We start from the raw sequence: 17,384 nt of genomic DNA on the forward strand, positions 1-17,384 counted from the left end.
TATTAATGAATATGCATGTGGATATGGATAGGAAAATGTTTGCAAATATTTCATTATAAAGTTGCAGCGATTGAAAGCTTTCAATACAACGATAGATGTCTAGGCAAAGAATTTTCATTATTATCATAATAATTCTGATGAAATGATTATAATTATAATTCTATCATTATTATTACAGTATAGTCATTTTATTATCTTTATCATTATCGGATATATACAGCCGAAAGTGAATAGAAGAGGTTCCCAAATCAGTGAAACAAAATCATTTTTATAATCATTATCATTAATAAATTATATACAGAAGGCAGAGCTAGATGTTTTGATATAGGCCAAACGGCCTAAGACCACAAGGAAATAGCTTAGGCATCTGCCTTATATGTCTAGATGTCACAAGATAAAAAAAACTCTTCCAAATACTGCATCTTCATTTATTGATATAGGCATCCTAGTTTATCTCTTGCCTATCTCTGAAGCATAAATGCCCAGTCTCGACACGCCTTCACAAAATAATAATAAAGATCAGCCTAGACAATCTAATATAATTCTACATCGTAGTAGATCCGTTCATAGATCTTTGCGGAAGACTCGCAGGTCATCGATGAACCATAAATAGAATAGAATCTGCCCAGAGAATGGGACTTGGAGCACGGAAAAGTGGATGATGAATCCGTAGTGGCAGGGCAATACTTGTTATTATATTTTTCATTATTATTATTAAATTAGTATCATTGTTAAAATTCATCATTATAATAATGATTATAAAGTTCATTATCATTCCTTATCCATGGTCTTCTTTGAAAGATTACTAATGATGAAGTTAGTTGCAATGTATACGATTTTTTAGAAAAACACATCTATATATTATAAGTAGATGTATCCATGTTTTACTTTTGCGAAATTAGATCCAAAATAATATAAAAAGCCAAAAAAGGTTTTATATAGAAGAGCTCTAATTACCATATAACTTGCTTAGCATCTTATGCTGATCAAGAATATACAGTCGAGTCTCGATAATTTGGACCCCGCTCAATCGAAAATCGCGAAAAATCGAAAGAAGTTCTATCCCCTTGAAAGAAATTAGATCTCAATAATTCTCGATAATATGAATTTCTGTGATCCCCTTGCCATCTTTAAAAACAAATTTCTTGAAGAACCTTTATAGTTCAAGGCTATGAAAATCGCATTGTAGAAGAGATTATGAAGCATTATAGAGACTTTGACATAGAGTAATTACATCGACTAACAATTTCATGCGATTTCCAGAAACACTGACATTTATGTCAGCAATAGAGAAACAACAAATGGACAACAATGGCACAATGTTTGGACGTATTGGAAATATCAAAAGTAAGCCATCCATTTGCATACGCTGTTCATTTTGCTAATTGCTCCAATTGGTTTTATATAAATAAAAAAAAATCGAAGATATGTACATGTGTTGGCGATATGAGTGTTTGTGTTTAATAAACACAAACAAAACCAAAGAAATATATATACAGTACCGAGCAAAAATGAGTGAATGTTACAGAACTTTGACTTTCATCACGCATAAAAATTAAACCATACCAGCAAATCAACAAATTTTTTTGTGTGTTTGTTTATTAGTGTATTCTTAACAAATACAAAAAAGTTGCAAGGCTAAATTAGCAAAATTCAAAAAATTAAAAATAAAAAACCGAAAAAATCCACATAAACTCAATTTTGCACGTTTAAAAAAAAACTACTAAAAACTAAAAAAACTAAACATTTTTAATATTTAGTCCAAAACCCTTATTAGCAATAATTTTGTTGACTATTTTTGGCATGCTCTCAGCCAAACTTTGAATCATTTCTTTCGGAAATTGGCTCCACTCCGCTTCTACGCGCTCCCATAAGCTGTCAATGTTCGTTGGGGCTGCATCATACTGTCCCAGCCGTCTTTTCACTATTGAACACAGATTTTCAATAGGATTGAAGTCGGGATAGGATTTATATATAGACTCTATATGTATGGAGCGAAAATTAGCTTAAAATTCTGCTTTCCTATCCATTCCTAAATAATCTTTACAGTATGTTTTGGATCGCCATCTTGTTGAAAACCCTTTCTCTGTGGGGACACGCACATTTATTAGTGAATTTGGGAAGATGGGTTTGAAGAATATTCATATAATCCTTCCTCTATGTAGAGGATCAACGTTCTACCAAGAGAAGCATCCCCAAACCATAATGCTGCCGCAGCCATGTTTGACGATTTCCTTTACATGATGTCGTTGAATGCGTTCCCCAGGTTTGCACCAGCAATATTGCTTTCCATATGATTGGAAACGGTTAAATTTTAATTCATCTGACCAAACAACTCGTTTCCAATCATAAATGCTCCAGTTTTTGTGATCCCTTGCAAATTTCAAACGCGCCTTCATATTCTTTTCGGACAATGCAGGTTTGTTTTTTAACGAATGATACATATCCGAAGCCACGAATTTCTCTTCTAGCAGTCCATTTGCTAACATTTTTATTAATTGCTAGAGAAACACCCTTTGGTGCTAGCAGCTTGTTTTTCTTAATTTTCGACATCATTAGGCGAGCATCAGAGCCCGAGAACAGTTTTTTGCAACCTTTGACTTGAGTTTTCGGAGTCAAATTTCGGCTGATTCAAAGCTTTTCGGCAATAATAAACGAAGGAAATCCCTTCCCGGTCAGGCACACACCACTATTTTCAATGTCGACTGAAATTTTCCACATTTTAAAATTATATTTCACCAATTATTTTAAATTTGTTGCGAAAAGAAAATGTGCTTCAAATCGCTTTACAAATAAGAATATTAAAAGGACTAAGATAACGGTAAATCTACATGCTCAATCTACGACTAAGAAGAATACCCAAGGAGTTAAGTTATGGGGAAATCTGGATGATTTCGGCTGAGAAGAGAAGTAGAAGAGCCAAAGTATTGGCAATTATGAAACGTGCAAAATTGAGTTTATGTGGATTTTTTTGGTTTTTTATTTTTCATTAATTGAGTTTAGCTGATTTAGCGTTGCAACTTTTTCTATTTGTTAAGAACAAACTAATAAACAAGTATAAAAAACAAAATCTTAATTTGCTTGTATGGTTTAATTTTTATGCGTGATGAAAGTCAAAGTTGTGAAACATTCACTCATTTTTGCTCGGTACTGTATATATATAATTGTATGTATATCAAATCAAGATTGAAGATTGATTTGGGAGGGAAAACAGTTCTTAGGCGAATGTATATACACAACTTGATGTAGGGTAGGGTATGCAGGCGAGTGGATAAACAAATTGGATAGCGAATAAATGAATGAATGAGCAAATGAATGAGATGCGCTCTAAACAAATCTACCAAATAAGTGGGGGAATTGCGTAGCGAAATGCAAAGATTTTACTTTGAAATTGGGCAGATTTACAGACAGAACAACAGAATTCTAACGAAATGGATTCAATTTGAAGGCACTTCAATGGAAGTGAACCTAAATGGACGCGCTGGCGCCTCCACAAGATGAGTATATAATAAATAAACAAATGCGCATCAATAATACACAAAAATTTTGTCTGCCGCTGGACCAGGCAGGTAAGATAGAGCGCGTGTGAGTATGAAATGGGAAAAAGAGAGAGAGGGAGAGAGTGATTGTGCATTCATATGCTTGTGTGTGGTGTGAATATCGTGTGCGCATTGGAATTTCAAGCAGCTCCGTGCAAGGTCAGCAACACTGGCCATTTCAGCTACAATATCTGGCGCTCGTCGCGGCTGCGATTAAGCAAACAATGAACTTTACATCAGCTGGAGGAAGTTTAATTTGAGCGCACCGAATTGGCACAGTTGAGAGAACGAGGAAAGGAGAGAGAAAGAGAGAGAGAGAGAGAAAGATGGGCAGAGCCAGGCAAAGATCTTTCGAAAATGTTTCTAAATGCTGCTTATTTTCCCCCACTGTAAACAGGTTTTGCAATCACTTTTAGCTTAACAGCCCACTGTAAAATGCAGCAGCGACAACAACAACAACAAGAGCTGCGAGCGGAAATCACTTTCCCTACTAAATGCAGCGCGAGCGAGAAATTAAACAGTAATTGTCTATGTAGTGGTACCAGCGTGTGAGAGCAAGAGCGACGGCATGAGCTTGTGGCGTTGTTGTTATTGTTGTTGCAACCACTTGCTACACAACGCAAAGCAATACAACACACACACACTGACACACACACACATTCAAGCATACACATTAGCTTCCACTTCCCCATGCCCGTTGTTTTTGTTTCTCTTTTGTTGTTGCTTGTGTTGTTATTGTCTGATAGCACCATTAGCACATTGGGCAAGTGTATAGGAATTTATTTAATTTGCGTTGTAATGTTGTTGGGTCTGTTGTTATGATTTATATGGGGAAATAGCACGTGTTAGCATACAGTTTACAGAATGATCGCATTAAATTTGCAATTGATAAATACCGCAACAGATATTTGTGAAACACATTGCAACACACTTACACACACTCAAGTCGCTCTTCTCACTCACTCACGACACACATTCACACAAGTGCACGCACACCCACCCGCACGCACTGTTAAAAACACGCACGCAACTTCTAAGTTTATTGTTGTGCTGTTGCATTTACACAGAGCATTTTGCACAATATTAGGGCGTGTGTGTCATTTAGTTGTTAGCGTATATGTATGTATCCAATTGGTTCAACAATTCTGTTTGTACACTTACAAATTCTTGGTCTTGTTGTTCAACCGCTACCTCCGACGCCATTTTACGAATGTGAAACAGTATTGCCGATTCGTATTCACCACTCAAACAGCTGTTTTGCGCGCAAAGTTGGCTGCGAACACATACGACTGTTGAATTAAGTTGGCTGCGAAGTTACTTCAATATCGATTAGATTATCGATGTTAGTCATCTGGTCTCACTGACGTTGTTTTGTTTGTTTGTTTTTTTTTTTTAATTCAAAACCTAAACATCAAGATGACTCTGGCATACTTACTCGAATATGTCATATAAAATTAAATACCTTTTGCTAGCTTATCATTTCTTGTTAATTTTATATTGAGCTATCGCTTTGTCAATATATCGTTTAGCCAGGTTTTAAATAAAAATAAATATTTTCTGTGAAATGCAATGCAAAAGAAAGAATATTTTTAAGCATATTTCTAAAAACGATCGTAATACATAAATATTATTAGTTTTAATATGAAAATTAAATCCGGTAATCGTGAGCTAATATAACCCGATATTAGGTTTTCCAGCCCTGTAAGCTAACATCTGTAATGACAGTGGCTTTACAGAAACAGTAACATCAACATTTCAGCCATTCAACGTAGAGAATGAATGTAAAGAACAACAAAGTGCCGAACTAAAATGTCAAGGAATAACTTGTCAATACAGCAATAATGTGAATATTTGCTGTCGAAATTCATAAGTAGGCGATTGCGAGAACTAAAACGATAGCAGTAAGCCGACTGTCAATGCTTACGCCAGTTGATAACTGTGCAGTCAATAAAATACATTGTGGAATTGTAAAAAAAAAAAAAAAAAGTAATAATAATAAAAATAAAAAGGAAATTCAAAATTGTTTTGTTCTTGTGAAGAGGTGCGCAGTTTTAGGTCAACGTGCTAAATATTCAATTGCGGAATCTCTGTTTGGTCCACAAGCGCCGCTTAGCCAGGGATGCTGTTGTCAACGTCAGCTGTGCTAATTTGAGTGTGTGTTAGAGAAAGAGCGTAGAACGCGCGGTGAGCGAAGAGAGGTATGTAGTACATATGTATGTGTTTATGTGTATGTTGTACATCGGGCATACAACATGAACGTGCGGCGGCACCTGCTTGCCCCCATGCAACGCCCTCGCCTCGGCCCTAGCTTTGCCCTCAGCTATCTTCTTTTACATTTTCGCCTTTGCCTTCGACGTTAGCTTCTTCTCTCTATACTTTTCTTATTTATTTATTGAATTATTAATCGCGCAGCTACGGTTACTCCAAGGTGTGCCCGCCCGCCCATTAGGTGCCCGCATTTGGTTGCGGCTTAACGCGACTCATTTTTATAATTAAATCAAACTCTCAGTGCGAATTTCACCGTAAATGTAATGTGAGTGTGCGTGTGTGTGTGCATGTGTGTTTATGCTCGTGTTGCGTAGCCAGCCTTGAGTTTTTTTTTCCAACGAATAGAACACTTAATAGCCGCAGTTCGATATAAACAAACGCATAATATCTCAATTACAATTCGCCAACAGCTGTCGCAGCCAGAAACCTAAAGCAAGCGTCGCCAGTTACCCGCAATCGTCGCCTGTCGCCCAGTTTGGCTAGAAGCATGCGCTTTAATACATCGGAGCTGGCTAGCTTGGCAACCAATTCTTTAACCAGATTCGACAAAGAGGGTCTGCTGATTCTAACCGAGCGCCAGACAATCTTCTGGCGCACCGATGGTGAGTAGTTGAAGCGCGTCTTAATTATTCATTGCCCCAGCACACAAAACACACACACACACACAGTCACAGTCGCACGTACAAGTTTTGTTTTTTGGCTATAGTTGCGGGTTCTTTGCTTAACTTCGTTTACCCATTCATTTCATTTCTGATTATTTTCTTTTTCGCTTATGACCCATACAAACAAACACACACACACACACACATACATATGCATATTTATATATATGTAGTGGAAGCCCACCCCACCATAGATCAGTAGATAATCCAACACACGCTTCAATTCACCATTCACCATTGCTTATGCACTTTTGCCATCTCTCTCTCTCTCTCTCTCTCTCCCGCTGTGCCTTGTCCGTCATCCAAATACAGTTAAGCTGGAATGCTGGTGCAAGCTGCGTGGAAACTTACTTTTTTATCTGAAGGACAAGAATCCAAAATCTTCAGTTGCCGGCGTCTTGGTGCTGGAGAACTGTCGTCCCAGCATACACAATGAGGAGCCCGAGGCGGATGGCTATGTGTTCGATCTAGGTGAGCTCCAGACACTCTCAGCATGTGCAGTTATCCAACTAATAATCCACCCCATCCATTGCAGAGTTCAAGGACAGCCCATCGCAACGCATCGTCACGCACAGTGCGGCGGAACGGCTCGATTGGGTGCGCTGCATTCAGGCGAGCTCCAATCAGCAAATCGATTTGCAAATCAAACAGCTGGAGGATCAGATAGCTGCTGCCACCGCAGCCAAGCGCGCCGAGTCTGCCGCCATGGGCAATCGCATCGATCAGGGCCTGCCGCTGCCAGCAACAGTTTGCCACGATTCGTGGCCGGCGTCGACATCGGCTGCCGCCGCAGTCGAGGCGCCCTTTGAAGGTGATCTAATACAGTTCTAGGCCGAACTGGCCCAAGTTGTTGGAAATTGTTTTGTTTGTTTCTTACATAGCGTCTATTTGATTTAGTTTCAACTAACCTGGATTAATCCCCAGACATTGGCCATGATCTATGTTAAATTCCTAGTTTGTAATCCATTCTGAATTTATATAGTACTATCTCATTTCGATGACCAATGCACAATTTGCACATGCTTAATCTACACACACTTATACACACACCTACACACCCACGTGCTATAACTAAATGTTGTGTCTAGTTAACTGATAATCTCTATCGTACTCCACATTGCCTTCGCCTTTTCTAGTTATATTTAATCCATAAAGAGACTCTCGTAGAAACGAAACCAAAGAATACATCAAATGTGCTACAATGACACTTGCTTAACTACATGCCCTAGAGCTTTTTGAGCTTTAAGCTTTTCTTTGAATATTCTACACGCACCTTGAATAACTTTTTGGCTAAACTAAAGAAAATATCGATTTTAAAAACAGTTTACGGTGTGCTAAAAACTTGTTAATCAAATCTAAAGCTCATTAATATATAAAGCAAGTGAAATCAGTGAATAAATACGATGTGAATATAAAGATGCGAGCTTTTAAGTTTTGCTAGAGTCGGAAAGATTGCATGAGAAAACTTTTGTACAAAAAGATCTTCAAATGTTAACTGTAAATCTAAAGTTTTACTCTATCAAATTTGAAACATTTCTGAGCAGCTTTAAGCTTAAAATTTGATTGATTGTAAAGCGTCATTTTAGCATACTTTTTGATTTAGATTGCAATCTACTCCAATTCTGTAATTGTAATATGAAAACTACGAATTTAAATAACCTATATAAATGTATATAGACAGCGAAAGAGATAGTCAGAGAGGAAGAAACAGTAGAAAGCGAGGAAGAGAGGGAGAGCGAGTAAGAAATGGAATTTATTCAAAGAATAAACTTTATTTTGCTTATGAAAAATGTAACAAATTGATTTGTTGTTCTTATTTGATCGTAGAGCTCTAGAGAACATATTCCCTATTGGCATAATCTCATAATTGTTGCACGCATATCATTCTCTGTTCCCTCCTTCTTCGCCTTGTAGATCCGGAGCTCTCGGAGCTGCCCATCTGCGAGACGGCAATCTCCTGTGATAGCCTGCCCCTGGACAGCTTCGGGCGCGCACCGAATCCGCGCGTCGTCTGCTCGGTGCTGCAGCCGGGCGAGGATTGCCTGTGGACACAGCATGCGCGCACCGAGCTGCTGGAGCGTACGCGTGCCCCAAGCTTTCTCTGCACGATGCGCTTCCTGCGCAGCGCCGGCTTCCAGGCCTCGAGCCGGCTGCGTTTCACGGTCTACGACGTGCGGGAGCGCGTCTCGCTGACATCGCTGCCGCTGGGCCACGCGGAGGTGGCGCTGGGCGTTATACAGGACACGACGCGGCTGCGCTTGCCGCTCAGCTCGCCCAGCGGCGAGTGCGGCTCCATAACGCTGACCTCCTGGGCACCGGAAGCGGCCACGGAACTGGCCTCAGCCAGCGGCCTGGACAGAGCCGTCAATGGGCTGACGCAGCCGACGCAGCCGCCACGCTCGAGCACACAGTTCTTCCAGCAGGCCACAGAGGGCAGCGCCCGGCCAAAGGGTGAGTGTCCACTGTCAACCATTGGCCACTGGCCATTCCTTCATTCAATCTTCCACTTCCGTTTCCAGGCCACCGGCGCACCCAGTCGCTGCCGCCGAAGCTGGGCGTGCGCCTGTTCGTGCCGCAGCAGTGTGGCGTGGGTCACGTGTGCATCAATCCCATCCAGCACTCGTATCGGCTGCAGTCGTCGCTGGGCGCCGACATCAGTGTGCTGGAGACGCTGCTGGAGTCGCGTCTGTGCTGCGCCGTGCCGCAGCAGCTGCTCTCGATTTGGATACAGCGCGAGAAGGAGCTGCTGCAGGAGATCTCCGGCATGGGCGAGCTGAATGGCGAGTGGCGCTGGCGCCAAATGAACCTGCTCGAGGAGCACTTGCGCCTGCTCAAGGATTACTCCCAGGCCAAGCAGAACATCCAGCAGCTGATGCGCGACGGCGTCTACTACAAGCGCTCGGCGGTCAAGACGGACGAGGCGCTCGAGTTTCTGCCCGTCAATCTGCACGTGCAGCGCATGTGGGCCCAGAACGATGCACTGCACCGTCGCGGCGTACTCGACATTGTTACCGTGGGCGCCTTCACCCGTCACGATGCCAAAGGTCGCAAGTGCGGCGGCCTCATCAAGTGAGTCCCAAATCTCCCTAATCTTCATCTATAAAGCTAACGAGAATTTTGCTCAAATTATTCAATCTCAATAACTATATATTTATATGTATAGATAGATATAGATAGATCTATACATTATCCTTAAAGATATCTTCACTTTATTAACGGTGTAAACTAAGCAACCCTACATATATTTTAGCCACGATCTTAGTTTGATTATCTATATGCAAAATTTAAACTTTATATACTTGCATATGTATCTACCCAATATTCCCAAACAAATAGTGCTACATAGTATATAGTGCGCATATCGAGTTTATGTCCAAAAATCGATAATTCATCCCGTTATTTTGTTATCGATTAAAAACCTTGTCGAAAATCAGCTATAATATTATATCTCCTACATCGTTAAAGCTAGAGTCTCCAAAGTTTAAATGTATATTTCGATATATTTTACACAATTTTGGTTTTTGTTAAAGTTGACCCCACACCCCATGTGCGAATAATTATTGAAATATCAGTTGCTCGAAGGGTTCAAGGGATCTCGTAGTCGACCAGTTTCGACTAGAGCTTTCTTATTTGTTTTATTTGCTTCAGTATTCTGCAATACTTAATACATCTCATAACTCAGAATTGCTCTTAACCAAAGTAATTGCGCGAGAGCAAGATATCACGTATGAGTTCCGCCAGCTCCATGTGCACGATTCGGGGCATCGATATGTTTGCAAATGCTAGGACCTCGAGGTCGACATCATCCGATTCACCTCGTGCTGCCACAATTTCTTCTCTCTTTTTACGAATCCCCTCTTGCCAGCCTAATTCGCTAAGACGTTGATCCAACAAATCATTTATATACTTCAATTCGTCCTGAGTTAGGATTTGATCGGCTCTCAAGAACTTGCGCTGATATCCACCGTTGCTGCCACCGTCGCTGCCATTGGTTCCGTTATTTCCATCGCTGTTTTCCATGATTCTATGAATAATTTTTTCAAATTATTAATTTTATACTCATTCATACAATGGATATGAAAGTTTCAAAGTAATTTTTCCACACCATCTACGATGTATGTGAACTGTCGACGTGCTCAGATTTGCTATGCCTTCTGTGCTTCACAATTATGATTTGATGAAACATTATTTTCGTTGGCTTCTAGTATTGAATAGAGCTACAACAGATTTTGTAAAAGTTGGGTATATAAAAAATTGAAACTATTAAACACACACGAATATATATTTAAAATGTTGAGACTCTAGTTCTAGGCCATATATTCTTATTACTGATTTTCGCTTAGATTTTCAATCGATAATAAAATAACGGGAGCTGCTATCTATTTTTGGAAACAAACTCGATCTGCGCGAGTAATGCACAGACTTAGCAAAGAATATTTCAAGTCTCTAGCTCTTATATCTTCTGAGATCGACGCGTTCAAACATACGGACGGACAGATGCATGCATATTTGTGTATACCATACGCAGTACAAGTTTATCCCATTTTTTACATTGAGAAGATCCGCTGTCTGTTAAATACGCTTGGTCGTAACTAATATACCCTGTTGATATATAATGGATAGTAAGAGTTTCAGTAAGAATTTCATTGATTAAGATAGAAAATATGTGGGCAAAAACAAATATTTGATTTCCTTGAGAGTCTATATGAAATACTGGAAGAGGAGGAGAGAGAAGGGATTGTGATTATAGATTCGATATGCACACATCTGTATAAGGTATATAATGCTTCCTCTTTCCCTTCTGTTCGATAGGCTGCTGCAGGAGAGCAAGGCCTGGAAGCTGGAGCAGAGCAACGCGTGCAAGGTGCAGGCGGCCAACGATGCCGTCCAGGCGACCAAGCAGCTGCGCAAGGAGATTGTTGAGCTGATGTCGCAGCTGCTGCAGCTGGCGACGCAGCGCAGTGCCCGGGACATGATGCCGCTGTGCAACGAGATGATAAACAAGACGCAGACGCTGCTCAACATCTGGGAGCCGAGCATTGTGGAGGAGGCTGTGACGTTCATCGAGCGCCATCGCATCATCGAGGAGCCGGACAACGAGCCGATGTCGCCGTTCCGCAAAATAACGCAGCAGCTGAGCGCATTGGAGCTGAAGTCGCCGGAGCTGGAGGATTTCGCGACGCCAGTTGTGGCGCCCCCGGATCTGTGGCCACGTGGCGGCCAGCCGCTGATGCGCTCCAACAGCTGGCATCCGAGCAACACGTCGCCCTCCAGCTCGCTGGACATCAATGCGATCGACTCGCTCCAGCATGTGGTCAAGTGCTACAATGCGCATCTGCGCAACCTTGAGCAGCAGCAGCAGCAGCAGGAGGAGGAGGTGAAGGAGCAGCAGCTCCAGCCCCAGCATCTGGCGGCGGGCGCGGCGGCAGTTCCTCTACAGCCTCAGTGTGAGCTGTCGGAGGAGGCCACATATCAATCTCTGCCGCCCAGCTGGGAGGGCGTGGCGGCCGCATCGTCAACGGCGCCGGTGCAACTGATCGACCTGGACGAGATGGTGAAGGCCGTGCGCAAGCGTCCGCAGACCGCCAGCTTCCTGGACACGAAGCTGATGAGCTCGTCGCCCTCGGCGAACTACTATCGGCCCACAGAGGAGCCGGAGCCACTGGATCTCACCCAGCTGAACATCGAGGCCAGTGTGATGTGCCTGGTCAGCAAGCTGAAGTTCTTCTGTGGCCGCAGCGACAGTCCCGCCATCCGGCTGCGCCATCCCAAGGTGCCGCTGAAGCGCGAGGGCTTCGCCGTGGCACCGCAGCAGACGCCCGATGTGATAGCGGCGCCCGATGTGATCGTGGAGCCGACCCAACAGCTCAAGCTCGATCTGGCGCCTGGCCCACTGCCGGCACCACCAACGGCCCCGGCGCCAGCCCCGCCCAAAAAGGGCAACAAGTTCACCGACGGCCTCGATCTCTCGCTAACCACCGACTGGGTGGGCGAGCTGCGTCCCAGCATGCGCAAGCTGCGCCACGCCATGGACCGCCTGCTGAAGACGGCGCGCCTGATGCACTCCGTGCAGCGGCTGCAGCAGGACGTGCGCTGCAATCGCCTCCAGGCGAGCATCATGTACCGCCGCGACGTTTGCTTCTCGCAGGCGGTAAGACTCGTCGTTAAGCTGATCTATAAATGGTTCCGAAACTTAGAGAGACGTAGAGCGGCTTATGTGGAGAATGATGTGTTCTAGCAGAAAAGGATTCTGCACATTCCATTCTCAATTAATTGCTTCGGTATAGTTAGCTATACGGAATAGATGTGAATATATAGGAATCGGAATCTGGAGCAAAAATATTCTACAAATTACAATTTTAATCTGCTAGGTATAATAAGCTATCTAGCTTAAAGATATAGGAAAAGGATGCTTCAATTTTCAGTTGATTTTCTAGGTAAATCTAACCGGATGTCGATATAGGAATCGAGTTCTAGAGCAATCGGTTTCTATATTAAATGGGCTCTTGGGGGAAAAAGATTCTACAAATTGACTATTTGAAGATATAGAAAATGGATTCTGCAAAACAAGATTCTACAGATTCAATTTGAAATTAATTTTGTATTGAAACGTAACTAGATGTAGATATATAAATCGGATTCTTCAGCAAAAGGATTCCACAATTTAAATTCCCAATTAATTTTTCTATATATATAGATATGACAATTTAAAAACTTTTGCCGTAGGACAGCTAGAGGTATTTGATACCTAAGCTAAGCTAAAGGGATTTTCAGTTTCCGAATTCTTTTTTTATATCGGAGCACAATATGAATATAATTGTGATCTATCTATCTAGATGATAGATCTTTAGAGGGGTCTTTGGGAGTATTCTTAGTGCTGTTTAGAGATTGACATTTATTTAGGTGTAGTACTTTATGACTATAGAGATCTAGTGCAGTAGAGTGCGCTATGAACGGATATTTACTCTCTCTCTCTCTCTTTCTAGTATCTGGTTATATCTATATTAATGCTTGCTTTCTCTCTCTCTCTCTCTCTCTGTCCATCTCTCTCTATGCAGTTGACGGCTTTGGTTAGCGCTCTGATGGTGCGGCTGTGGGGCAGGGAGGTGGATGTGGCGTACATCTCGCTGCTGCGTGAGCTGGGGCCGCTGGCGTACTTCGAGGGGCTGCTGTCGCTGTACGGCTCCGAGACGGACATGTGGAGTGACATGTGCATCGCCATCGAGGATCTGTCGGCGGTCAGCTTTACGCTGGTGTCGGCCGCCCAGGACGAGGTGCAGCCCATGCCGCGCATAACGGGCTCGCGGCAGGCGCTGGAGGTGCTGCTGCCGGTGCCGGAGCACGCGCTGCCCGCGACCGGGCGCAGCTCGCTCAGCTTCAAAATCACGCCCGTCTTCTTCAACATCGGCATCAACGAGAAGGCCACGCTGGGGCAGACGCGCGAGCAGCAGCGCTCCAACCTGGACAACTATTTGCGGCTGAGCCAGTACTTCAGTCGCTATCGCAAGCTGGGCCTGAACGCGACCTGCGCGGCCGACGCGGATGCCAGCGTCTCGGAGTGGGATGCCCTGCAGTCGCTGCTCGGCTATATGGAGCAGCAGCTGCGCTCCACCGTCTCCAAGAATGTGAAGGTGCTGCACCTGGCCGAGGATGCGTGCCGTCTGATGGGCGGACTGCGGTTCACGTCCTGCAAGAGTGCCAAGGATCGCACCGGCATGGCCGTCACCCTGGAGCAGTGTCGCGTCCTGGTGCGCGAATTCCAGCTGCCGGCCAAGCAAGTGCCCTACGTGCTCAGCACCATGCGCAGGTTCGTATTCCCCCCTTATCCAGCATCCATCATCCAGCATCCACTATCTCTTGTCTCTCTTGCAGTGAGGGCACGCGCATGGACAACGTCTTCAAGAATATCGGCAAGCACAAATACGCTTTTAATCTGCCTCAGGTGATCATGCTGCCGGCCATGTACAGGCCCCCGGTGGGCGCCTACGGCAAGGCCCAGACCTAAGGCACCCACAAATCACTTCCAAGTTACAAAATTGTTTTAGTCGTAAGTCGTCGAAGCGAGTGACACGAGTACTTATGAGCACACACACACACACACACACACACACACACACAACCACACATACATACATACATATTTATAACACTTAAACTGTGCCAAAAATCAAACAAGTTAATCAGCTAAAAAACTAATTAAATTAGAGCATCACAAGGCCGAAAGGTGGTTAGAGAGAGAGAGAGAGAAAGAGAGAGAGGGAGAGAGTGGGAGAGAGGAGAAGGAGGAGGAGGAAGTTGCCTTCGCCTGCAGGCGAAATGTTTGTTAAACACATTAATCTATTCCATAGAAGAATGAATATATATATGCATATATATATATAGATATATATGTGTGGAGTTAGCTTTTCTCTATTTATGTACGTATTTATTTAAACTATTATGTAATTCATACACACGATATACTCGTCAGCGTGTACTTCATCGAATCAATTCCATGTACTTCCAGCGATTGAGCATGAAAGCAACTTGTTAACCAAAATACAAAATAAAACCAAAAATCAGACAACGATTAACAGAGGTGTGTGTAATTTATTTGGATTGATGTGGGCTTAGTAGTCCTGAACGCGTCCAGTGCCCAGTCGGCGCTTGCGTATCTCCGTTTTCAGCCAGGATGGCACGTCGCGCAGCGGATGGGCGTTGGGGAAGCGCAGCGGTTTCTCTGGGCCCTCGAAGGGATGAGTCTTGGCCAGCTTGCGCTGCAGGTACTCCTTGTTGATCTCCTTGATGTCACGGTGCTTGTCCATGTACAGATTGAACGCCTGCTTGAGCGGAAAGAATTTCTGATCGGCCAGATATGGCTTGGGGAAATCGTACTCGTAGATCGGTTCCTTAAGTTCTGCAAATGGCATTCGAGAATGAGAATATATATGGAATATCAGTTTTAGCTCGACAAGCTTACGCAAGACATTGTGATAGAAACTAGTCAGGGATTCGTCCCAGTTGGTCTGGTAGAAGGCGAGCCCCGCTGGCGTCAGCTCGTCCTGGTGCTGGCGATAAAAGTCCAATGTGCTAAAGGTGCGTTTCTCCAGATTGTTATAATCCTTGGCATCCAGCTTGTGTGAGCTCAGATCTAGGCGGGATTCCTGCTTGTAGAGCACAAAGACCATGCGCTGGTAACCCAAGCCCCTAGGAGGGAACGGCGGCAGATAGTCGGCCAATACCTCGCCCTCAACAATCTTGCCATTGGGTATATTGGCACTAAAAGAAGAATGTATAAATATTTAACAAAACGAAGGAAGACATGTTTGGTAACCCACATAAACCAGTGCAGACACTCGGCTGCGGGATTGGTGTAGTGTGCATCTGGATTGGTGGCCAGCAGGGTCCAGTAGCTGTCACCCTGCGCTGCCTTGCCCGTAACAGGATCCAACTGGCCATCGAAACTAACCAAGGGCGCTTTGCTCGCCTCCGAGGGCTTGATCACATTGCCATTGTAGACGGGGCTGAGGGTATCGGCGTTCAGCTCGTAGCGTATGGTCAGTGGCACGCGCGGCACAAAGTAGGCACTGCCAAACAGATGCTCAAAGATGCCATAGTGATCCGCCAACAGCCGCAGATCATGCTGGCCCGTTCTCTGCACGTAGGACTCTTGCACCTTGTCCAAATCGATGAGCACTGCGAGTGGGGCAAATTTAAGTTGAAGTTAGTTGGCTATGTGTGAGTGGAAGGAATTACAGTTACTTGCATTTATTCACGCGTGCCAGTTGCTCCAGCTCCTTGCTGGCGCGCTGAGCCTTCAGGTGCTCGAGGCGCTCCTTTAACTGTGCCGAACGCGATGGCTTCAGCTGCGGAAAGCCAATGTTAATGCGTGCCACAATCTCCGGATCGGTGACGTTCTCATCTATGCAAAACAGGAGTCAAAAGCCAGTAAATTGCTGGAGCCAAAACTAGATTACATCAACAGAAATTACCTTGCAGTCGCTGCTCCAGCGTGCGTGCCACACCGGGCGGCTTGCCGCGCAGCGTGTGCCCCTGGCGGGTGCTCACGTTTAGCAGCAGCAGCGCTGCTGACTGTGTGCTGCGCAAGCTGCCATTTATGCTGTTTTTCATTAATAAATTACTAAAAGACATTGTGTTTTATAAGAGGGCGGCCCTCGCGTTTCTCAACTCTCAACTGCACAGCTGATGACCGGCCGATATGCGATAGTTCGATAGCTGCACGACGACAGTGTTGATCAATCTCAGTTAATTATTATACCATTTCGAATGGTCTGGCAGCCTCATTCAGCGTATTGTGTTCGTTATAATTTGAATGTTAACAAACTGTTAAAAGAAAACATGCATTTATTATTATTATTATTTTATTATTATTATATTATTATTATTATTATTATTTTGTATTTATATATGTTATTTTTAGTTTCACCTTTCCATCTAAGATAGAAATGACATTGAATTAGGTGACCGTGAACCTTGTTTTGTATTCTATTTCCATTCTCTCCCTCTTCTTAATTTCCGGTTTGGCTATAATTTGTTGCTTGTACACTTGTAACCCTAGCCCAGGCGTAATTCCATTAATTGATTGCAATTATTGAATCCAACTCTATATGTATACAGAGTCTGTACTACATACATACATACATACATAGCTCTAATAACGCTTCGAATTGGTGAGAACAACTCCATTTACGTCATAAAACTGCGTCGCATTAATCGATTGTATATAAAAATATATACTAGCTAGCGCTTTACATCAAAGTCAAGCCAGCTGGATAAAAAACTGCGCATCACTGGCTTCGAATGCCGGTGACGAGCCTCCTACACACACGCCTACACGTGGCGCACGCTCACATGCATACATGCAAACACACATACATTGCTATATAGTAGGCGTAGTGTTATACGTACGAGCATT

The 17,384-nt window shown here is 43.5% G+C and overlaps 3 protein-coding genes across 4 annotated transcripts in view; 1 reads left to right on the top strand and 2 right to left on the bottom strand.

The window, feature by feature from the left end:
• LOC6584661 (tyrosine-protein phosphatase non-receptor type 9) overlaps positions 1-4,802 on the bottom strand; it is a 49,572-nt gene extending 44,770 nt beyond the window's left edge. The window contains exon 1 of the mRNA XM_015161257.3: positions 4,701-4,802. Within this exon, the coding sequence (XP_015016743.1) occupies positions 4,701-4,742 (42 nt within the window). The 5' untranslated portion in view covers positions 4,743-4,802. The remainder of the gene's footprint in view (positions 1-4,700) is intronic.
• A 476-nt stretch (positions 4,803-5,278) lies between these two features.
• On the top strand, positions 5,279-15,042 carry LOC6584666 (inositol polyphosphate-4-phosphatase type I A). Of its 2 annotated transcripts, none has more exons than XM_015161582.3 (9): positions 5,279-5,737; positions 6,218-6,409; positions 6,782-6,940; positions 7,005-7,280; positions 8,384-8,920; positions 8,989-9,538; positions 11,282-12,620; positions 13,528-14,276; positions 14,342-15,042. In XM_015161582.3, the coding sequence occupies exons 2-9, from the start codon at positions 6,295-6,297 to the stop codon at positions 14,472-14,474; spliced, it is 3,858 nt and encodes a 1,285-aa protein (XP_015017068.1). In that variant the 5' UTR covers positions 5,279-5,737; positions 6,218-6,294; the 3' UTR covers positions 14,475-15,042. The 2 variants fall into 2 exon arrangements, with proteins under 2 accessions (XP_015017068.1, XP_002010310.2); XM_002010274.4 differs by lacking the exon at positions 5,279-5,737 and adding an exon at positions 5,974-6,072.
• Positions 15,039-16,792, bottom strand: LOC6584667 (39S ribosomal protein L38, mitochondrial). Its single transcript, XM_032732039.1, has 5 exons — positions 16,441-16,792; positions 16,215-16,370; positions 15,787-16,144; positions 15,429-15,727; positions 15,039-15,365 (listed from the first exon to the last, which is right to left on the bottom strand). The coding sequence occupies exons 1-5, from the start codon at positions 16,598-16,600 to the stop codon at positions 15,079-15,081; spliced, it is 1,260 nt and encodes a 419-aa protein (XP_032587930.1). The 5' UTR covers positions 16,601-16,792; the 3' UTR covers positions 15,039-15,078.
• Between the last annotated feature and the right edge of the window lie 592 nt (positions 16,793-17,384).

Source organism: Drosophila mojavensis, unplaced genomic scaffold, assembly GCF_018153725.1.
Source record: "Drosophila mojavensis isolate 15081-1352.22 unplaced genomic scaffold, ASM1815372v1 contig_136, whole genome shotgun sequence".
NCBI lineage: Eukaryota > Metazoa > Arthropoda > Insecta > Diptera > Drosophilidae > Drosophila > Drosophila mojavensis.